The 9387-nt window shown below is 36.6% G+C and overlaps 1 protein-coding gene across 1 annotated transcript in view; it reads right to left on the bottom strand.

Moving 5' to 3' along the window:
- The window catches only part of SBF2 (SET binding factor 2), a 284828-nt gene that overhangs the window by 16163 nt on the left and 259278 nt on the right, over positions 1–9387 (bottom strand). The window contains exons 33-34 of the mRNA XM_009635401.2: positions 8257–8442; positions 1562–1688 (exon numbers count right to left, since the gene is read on the bottom strand). Of these exons, the coding sequence (XP_009633696.2) occupies positions 1562–1688; positions 8257–8442 (313 nt within the window). The remainder of the gene's footprint in view (positions 1–1561; positions 1689–8256; positions 8443–9387) is intronic.

Genomic DNA, 9387 nt, shown 5'->3' with positions numbered 1-9387 from the left:
GAATCACCTCCCTCGACCTGCTGGCCACGCTTCTCCCGATGCAGCCCAGAGTACGGTTGGCCTTCTGGGCTGCCAGCGCACCTTGCCGGCTCATGTCCAGCTTTTCATCCACCAGCACCCCCGAGTCCTTCTCTGCAGGGCTGCTCTCAATCCCTTCATTCCCTAGCCTGTAATGATACTGGGGGTTACCCCGACCCAGGTGCATGACCTTGCACTTGGCCTTGTTGAGCCTTATGAGATTCACAAAGGCCCACATCTCCAGCCTGTCCAGGTCTCTCTGGATGACATCCCATCCTTCTGGTGTGTCAACCGCACCACTCAGTTTGGTGTCATCCGCAAACTTGCTGAGGGTGCACTCGGACTCGCTAAGTCATTGATGAAAACGTTAAACAGCACCAGTCCCAGTACGGACCCCTGAGGGACACCACTCATCACCAGTCTCCATCTGGACATCAAGCCATTGACCACTACCCTCTGGATGCGATCATTTATGGGAATACTTGAGTGAATTCATGAATGTCCCTTTCTGCCTGCAGCTACATTGACTCAGCAGACCACCAAGCCCTGCTAACCAATTATGCCAAGGTTACCAAAGTTACCAGCCCTTCCAATCTGCTGGGCCAGCTGTACCTGAAATTACTTGCTAACTCATTTCAGGGAAAACAAATCAGGCTAATGTTATTAAGTTATCCATAGATGTGTGCTATCTGAAATGACTTTGGAAGGACACATAGTTTATCCAAAGACTACTGGAAACAGGATTTTATATTGCATTAAATGTTATTTGAGCGCAAACTACCCCTAAATAAGCAAACAATGCCCCCTCAAATTGTAGAACCATGTAACAATCCAGGCTGGAAGGAACCACAGGAGGTCATTGACTCCAACTCCTTGCTTTTGTTCAAGTGAAGGTAAAGAATGGAAATTAACTTTTTTTGTTGAAATAAAACGGTTGCTCAAGTTTAGTCTGTTCCACAGTTAGTATAGTTTTTAAGAAAAGCATTCAAATTGACCATATGCCATGAGAACCACCCCACAAAGCAGTGAAATTCAGAGCACGTAAGTGTTTTGCTTAGTGAACAAGTTCTAAAACCAGCCTCTAACTGTGGTTGTGCAGTCTGATTCAGAGGGCTCCGAGGGTATGTAAGGCCTTGGAACCAGTAAGGTTGCATGTGATAGATGGGCTAAAAACGCTTTCCTTTCCTGAAACTTCAAGCACTCTCTGAAGGATTCCCCAGGACTTTTGTTTCTGTTAAAATAAGGTATTTAGTAGGGGCAACTGAACTATGTGGATAAATTGCTAAAAACCCCTAAGTCATGGCACTAATTTCTTCCACTTTCTCTTAGTCCCATCAGTGGCATGCCTCAGGAAACATTAATTCAGAAAATTCTACATGCTCTTCACTTCTATTTTACTTTATATTCCTGAAATGGAATTCATTACATCATCACCATGCAATTACTGGACCATCTCAAACTAGGCAAACTTTTGTAGACTAAATATTGATGAGACAAATACCAAAACCTACAAAACCAATCCATAAACAAACATCACACATACCATGTTCTAGTCTTTCATAGTCTGAATCCAGAAGAAATGTTTTAAATCGATTTGATATGTGATGAAAAGCCAGAAACTTCAGATAATATTGATTGAACTCAAACTCTGTTGGGTATTGGTTATGAATCTGAAAAAAAAAGAGGGGGGGAAGGGATACCAAGGCATAATACAAGTAAGAAATAATAACGTGAAACATCACAGCAAAATAATTCCCCGATGAATGCTGACAACAAATATATCCATAGGCAACTATCTTGTCTGCACACACAAATCCTTCTACATTTTGTCTAAAAATATTTTAAAGCTAATTAAATTAATGTCTATGCTGCAAGAATGTTTCAAATCAGATAGGGTGTACTGTATAGTAATCAGTATTACACTCTGTACAAAACCCAGGATTCTTCAAAGTAATCAAACTGGACATAAATCTTTTATAATATTTCTTGAGACGCCATGTAAGTTCATAGGCAAAGATGCAAAGATGCTACTCCTGGTTGTAGCTGGAAATCAAACTTTAATTGCAAGGTTTTGCAGTGGACTTTTTGCTATTGCTCAGAACCCAATGGACAAGTATGGACATAATGCTGCAAATATTATTCCATTTACCATTACTGAAACATCTAATTTCGGAAGTACTTGCTAGTCTACACATATTTCTTCCTTTTCAAAATATGCACCAAAATATTACAGTACGAACACACACCCCACCCCCCCCCACTGAGGAGGTATGTTGCTATTATTCTTTTAAAACAGTAAAAACTATGTAATGTCTTAAATTGTTCTCCTCAGTTAGGCTGGGAATCTGCCTAGTTCGGTGAATGTCTCCAACATGAGTCAGGAGCAGATATTTAAGACGACAACACAAGATTATCAGAGCACAGCACCGTGGGACGGCTGGCTCTTCACAAAATTTTTAGCATTAATTATTAATATTTATACTTGATATGCATATAAAATTCAAGATTCTAAAAATCTTGATATTAGTCACAGAAATTTTGTGTGTTAATTTCAAATTTAAAATTTACTTCTCAAATAAGTTTATGAATTGTGAGCTTTCCTTTAGAATTAAGCATGATAATTAACTGAAAATTCTGAATTACAATGGGAATAAGTACAGTGTGCAATCAGAAAAGAAACTGCTGATTGAATTTCACATTTGAAATACGTCCTGCTGTGCTTTGTCTAGCTTCACATCAAACTTATAAAATACTTTTATTTCTGCAATCTTCCTGTGTCTTGTCTTTTCCATTCCCACCACTCTCATTTTCCCCGTTACATCTTTTCTTTCTAATCTGTACTTATCAGTTCCTCAAGAGAGAAACTTTTTTTTTTTTTTTAGTATTTATGGAAACTAGTATTAGACTACTTGAAGCTCACTGATGTTTAGATTTTTCACATGTGGCAGCTGAAAAAAAACCAAGCCCAACCAGCTAAATTAAAAAAAAATAAAACATGCATTTAGCAAGGAAAGGTTATCTACCGAACATACAACAGTGACAGGAAAATCCCTTGAAAGGACCTATAAACACATACATGGCATTTCAGTCAGAGAATTTGTTGTTATCATACCTGAACATTAGCTTGTGGCTAGGCATTTAAAATGCTAAGATACTTTAAGATATCTCACTTCAGTATACCCACTTACTTTATCCCCACTTCTCCCCTGATACAAATGACTACATTCTTACACTATTTGTTAAGAAGAAAGCTAGGCAAAATTTTTTCTCTAATAAATTCAAGACTTCAACTTCACAAAGTAACTTCTTAGTTCTCATTGTAAGAAGAAAAATACTTTTTTCTGGCATATATTAAATTAAAATGTAATCTGAGTATGCCAATTCTGTTAAAAAATATCACAATGTACTTCTCAGCTGAAATCCAAAAAGCTCTGCATGTGTGTGTGCATTTAGACACATATACACACATATACAAATACTTTAGTATACTCTTTCTCCTTGTGTTAGGAGAAGTTTTCTTTAATACACTGTAAGAAGGAAAGGCTACATTCAGCTATTTGACATGACTTATACAGGGTCCTAATTTCTACTTATGGTCCAATAATTATTTTAATACGTTTGAAGAGTTACAAGAATAAGCTGCTACTGAAATCCTGTCCTGGAACTGGTGCTGTGAGTGCTCCTGTTTCTGAGATTTCTGGAACTAGAAGTAACTAGAAGTTATAATTTACTTTTTAAGTGAAAACAACTATAATCTAAAACATTGCTTTGATAAAAGTGAATAATGTAGTGATTGTCTGTGTTTTAATGGCTGTGGCTGATTTCATCGCACTTGGCGACTGGCAAGATACACGGCTAGGTGAAGTGACTACCATTACCTATGATTTGTGTAGCTGCAGTGCAGTCTGCAAACTTTAAAATGTGGCTGTGCTAGCAGGAAAAAAGCGCCTGATAAAATACAACTCAACTTCAGAAGTGATAAATGAGAAATTTAACATAGGAGAAAATGATTGTATTAATTTAAGCAATTAAAAATAAACATAAAAAGAGATTTTTATGACTGTGGACAATGTAACCACTTAGGTTGAGGTTAAATATAGCTGGTCTCTCTCTGGTAACTCTTTGATGCCACTTCAGTTAATTCATTGATTTTAAGGGATATACTCAAAATTTACATTTAAGTTAGAAGCAATGTTTTATACTTTACAATTTCAACACAAACCCCCTAGAAAGACAGGTCTATAGGGACAGGGTATCTTTGAAAATTACACCTGCATCCTCTTTTAAAATGCTTAATCTCCATAATATATCAACATTTAAAACCTGAGTAAGCCAACTGGTGTTTCTAACATTATGATTGAAAGAACTCAGTATCTTAGAATTCTTTTTCAAATCACCATGTTCCCTGTTAACTTAAATATCTCCTAAATGTATTTAATTATCTTACACTTCTATCAGCCCTCCTTAGTTTTCCAATACATTTTGGTTTTGTAATCCTACTATATATCAGTATTTACTTAGTTTAAATAAGAAATATAGTACTCCAAAATGTCCTGTGCTAGTAACCACTAAGAGGCTACTCCTGCAAACACTGGAATAACTGAATAAATCTACCATGGGAGTAGCAGACTCACCTCCTCTTATACAGGGTGCTGTAACAGAGCTCCTTATTGAGCTTAAAAGAAGTCACTTCTAGAAAATCATTCCATTTTAATTATATTTAATAAATTACAAAAAAGATACAGAAGAAAAATAAGAAGAGCTTCCTGCACTGACATCACTTTCATAAACTCAGCCGTCTTAGAAGCAGCAAGAGTTATCTGCCAGATGCTGCTATTGTGAAAGAATGATTTTGCATTAATAATTCAGCTGACACCTGGAGATATTGGCATAAACAATGACTTTTTACAAGATGATGCAGTTCTAATTTAGGAGTCATTGCTTCATTTGTTTTCTCTGTATCTTTAGTTTAACCCATGACATTTAATGCACATACTGGCTCTGTGGTGGCTTTCTTACCACACATAGTATGTTGAGATTATAATGGTTAAAAATATTTTGAAAGGACCAAATGTTTATATCCAGTGAATGGGTAATTTTTAAAAACTGATCATAATATATTACACTTGATGGTCAAGTTGCAATCTAATTGGATTCTGTGTTTGTCTAACAAGTTGCACAGAAACCAATGAAACTTAACAGAAATGTTCAAGTACAAATGTTAAGTAAATTTATTTTTCACGGTAAATTCCTATGAAACTTTAATTTGTTTTCAAAAGTAATTTCCCTAGAGTTTACAATCATACTGTTAGAATTTAAGTCAGTACTATGCCATCATGAGTGAGGAGACTTATCTATTAATCTATTTCTAGAAAACATACTCAAGAGTTGCATTCTAAATAGGACTGCAAGTCATTCATCTTAAAGCTTTTTTCTAATAACAGACAGGTCTATCTTATCAATATTACACTGTGTTCCCATGTCTTTCTTGGCTGAAGATAACACTGGCTAGACAGCCTTATCCTTCCTCATGAGAAGTTACTGCCTCCTGCAGATTGACCTGCCGAACTGCTTCTAAATCCACATCCATCAAAACAAGATGGTCTTTCCTACCAATTTTTCTACAATTTTGGAAAAGGCAGACAGGTTCACATGAACCCCTTAGCTAACAGACTGGAAGGGTGGTATCTCCACCAGAGAAGAAGTGATGAGTAGCTCCAGGTGGCCTGCAGGAGGTAATCTTTCTCCCGATACGGCTGCAGCCAGGGCATGTGAACACAGCTTAACACCAAACCCCAGAAAATACAGATCTTTCTGTAAAATGTATCTGTTAATAACTTGTATACTTTATATTGTCTTTTAAAGATAGAGAAGAGTCAGATACCTCGTGACATGAATCAAAGCTGCTATCTGAGATGACTTACAAGGGCAATGTTCTTCTATTTCCTTGACACATTCACATGTATAGCAGCAATATTTTAGGCACTTTGCAGCTTGAGGCAAAATCATACCTGACCAGTTGGTAACAGCATGGATTTATCCCACTTAACATTTCATCCTAACTTTTAAAGCCAGGATGATTACAATCCATTATTCCATGTTCTTAGACCTGCAGACTGTGTTAAACATAACTTAAAGAAAACCCAAGAATTTTGCCATGAAGAAAACATGGTACATTCTATTTTATTACAATAAACCAAAATGCTTGCATTTAATTTTATCTTTGTTCTGGACGACCCATTTGTTTCCAAAGTTGGTGGGATCTCTGGACTCAAGAAAAAAATACTGTACAGGTATGCGTGGATAATTTCCTTGCTTTTCTTTGTGCCAACTTTCTAAGATTTATTACAGTAAAATTGGAGCAAAGTGTTTCCAGGGTCAGAAACAGGATGTAAGCTATGTCTACGTTAGCAAGTAATTCAGAGCAAAAGGAGTAGACAAACAGACGGAAGCAGCTGGTGCTGAGGTCCTTGCAGCTATACTACACATTTATTATTTTAATTTGGACTAGATTTAGTCCAGTTGAGTTGATGACCCCCCATGGTTGTAAGATAAGTGATGAATCATTGGTTCAGATCCTTCTAAGACCTGGTGAGTGTTTAGTACATACCTGAGGCAGAACTTATGGGTTAAATTCTTCCAAGAAAAATCTAGTACACATCTATCAAAACAGCATCAACAAATGTTAAGGGGAGATGCTGGAGGGATTCACTTCAAAATTACATTACTGCTTGAAATCAGTAATGTTTAGTAGGTTTAGTCCGTTCTACTAATAGACAGTGTTATCCAGTCAGCTCATTTCAGCTTGGAAAAGTCATCTGACAGCAGAGAGAGTACAGCACCACACGAATGATTTACACACAGAATTGAACAAACCACCAAGCAGATGGGTTTCAGTAGTGGAAGACATGGCTACTCTGTCCTGTTATAGCTATTTCCACCAAGAATTTGGTTGTCTACTTCAGAAAAGGAGCAGTAACCTTATGTTTGAATGAAAAATGCAGTACTGATTCTCTTTAGAGAAATCTCCCCATTTCAAATAAAAATTGACCTGAGGACCACATCCATTGGGAAATAGATTGATGAAACAGGAGACGTGACAAATACTTCTATGGTTTTCTAATGGGGAATGCAATAGGAATCAAACCAAATTCCAAGTATATTATTTATTAATTGCAAGACAGCAATAATGATGGCTGCTGGTGTTTAATGTTGGGATACAAATAAAATCTTTCTTTTCTGCAACATGTTCTTCAGTAAGCCTTTACTCATCTTCCAATAAGCTCATTCATTATCAGTCTCCCACAGATATCTAAAGATCATTTTTCATTGGTTTACCAAGTTATTTTATCTGCGGACTTTGCTTCAGGTAGCATAGTAAGTCCACTTGCTGACTTCTCTTTCAGGGTCTACTTCATCCAAGTATTCACTATGAATGTCTGTGCCCAGTAAGAAGGCTGGTGCTTTAACATCTTCCGTGAGACACAGTCACCCATAAATTTTGATACAAGTTAATAATGTCCAGGAGTCGTTTCAGATTTTTCAGCAAGAAAAATGAGAGAAGTGGGAAAAGAAAGACATATGTAGAAGAGGAACTATGCAAGCTCCTATCTTATGTTCGCATAGACTCTGCAAATCATTTATATTTACTGGTTTGAGAGGAAGAAAAGGACAGACTTTAGAATTAACCTGAAATGAGCGTAATATAATTAACCTAACTTCCTATATGATGTAACTGTTGGTGTTCATCTTCTTCTGAACATGCAGTATATAGAAAAAGAAGAACATCTCAGGACCCTCTGGTTTATAGCTTGCTGTTTCTGGAACTGATGGAGTGCAAGGCCTCTTTTCAAAGCTCATCATCAAGCACAAGGAATTAAAAACTGCCTAGTCACTGTACTAACAATCATTTTTTTCCTCCTCAATAAAGGTACTCCAGACTGCTGAAAGCTAGTCTTAAGCTTAAAAAACTTCTGTTTGTAATCTCTGCATAAATGACCTTAAAAGATCCATAATGCCAACCATCCCTCTTAGTCTGTTTTGTGTGGATGGGTCAGTCTGCTCTAGGTTTTCATTCCAGTTCTTCTTGAGGTGAAATCCATTTGCTTTAATAAAGCCTAGAGAAGGAATTTACTAGTCTTCTCTCAAACCATTATTTATAATATTTGAAATAGTGGCATCTATGCACTTATTTATGCATTCTTCTTGTAAACTAAAATTAGATAGAGGTTGACTTACCTGATGCACGCAGTCTAAGAACTGTAAGAAAACAGGAGCAAATCCACTACCCTGACAATTGAGAGTGAGATTACTACGTTGACTGAATTTATGACCAAAAGAGAGCCATTCTTTTTCCACCAGCATCCGGAAGCCTTCAAGTGTCCTATAGAAGGGATCACTGAGTAACTGCACCAGAGATACTACCTAGATCACAAGACAGGGCATATTGTGTTAGAAGTGACAAAAGTTAGGAGAACACTTTAGTTAACGAATGTAAACATTCCATAATCTGTTTGTAGTTCAAGGAAACAAAAGCCTTTGTATATACTGAATTACAAATATTTTACCACATACTTCAAGTACTTTTATAAAACAAACCAAATAACATCTCACATGAAAAAGCTTCAATTAAATTGAGACTTTACGGTATCTGTAAAAGTCAAACTATAGTCTGAGGAAGTAATTATAATGCTTACCACACTTAAATTATGTTTGAAATAAAACCACTTTTCTTAGTAAAATAAGGATAATAAACATTTATAAAATAGTACAGGCTACCTCAACAAAGAAAGTGTTAAAGAATTGGTCCTGAGGGTGACTTCAGTCAGTGTTGCCATGCTATCATGCTCATAGCCAACTTCAGCCTGTTTTTGTAGACAGCATCTCAGGAGACTTTAAAATGTAGCACAGACTTCTTTCACTTCCAGCTATTTATGTTCCCTTCTCTGCTCTTCATTGTTTGACAATGATACCAATAATTATGTTAATATTCTTTTGTGGGTTTGTTTACCTGGTATCAGGATGCTGGCTGCACATGAGGTTTTTATTTACTAGGATTATTGACATCTGTGTTCATCTGAATTATGAAGCAACTACGTGGACACAATGCACCTGGTAAATGATGCAGTGGGTCTTCATTCACCTAACTGGTATTTTATTACAGGAAGTTATCTGTTGTGGTGATCTGTCCTGGAAGCAGGTGTTACAGTCACTCTGACACAAATTTAGTTTTCTCCCTGTGTGTGGCCTCCTAACTTCATTTATGAAAAGTGAATGGCAAGAGAAAGAATTCCTTCCCTTCTGTGTTTTAAGTGTACTACATTTACAAAGATAAATGAACAGTTGTGTCAACTTTCAGATTTCATTCTT

This window comes from Egretta garzetta, unplaced genomic scaffold, assembly GCF_000687185.1.
Source record: "Egretta garzetta isolate BGI_Z169 unplaced genomic scaffold, ASM68718v1 scaffold133, whole genome shotgun sequence".
Taxonomy (NCBI): domain Eukaryota; kingdom Metazoa; phylum Chordata; class Aves; order Pelecaniformes; family Ardeidae; genus Egretta; species Egretta garzetta.
The sequence above is the reverse complement of the archived record's forward strand: the minus strand, read 5'-3'. Positions and strand labels throughout refer to the sequence as shown.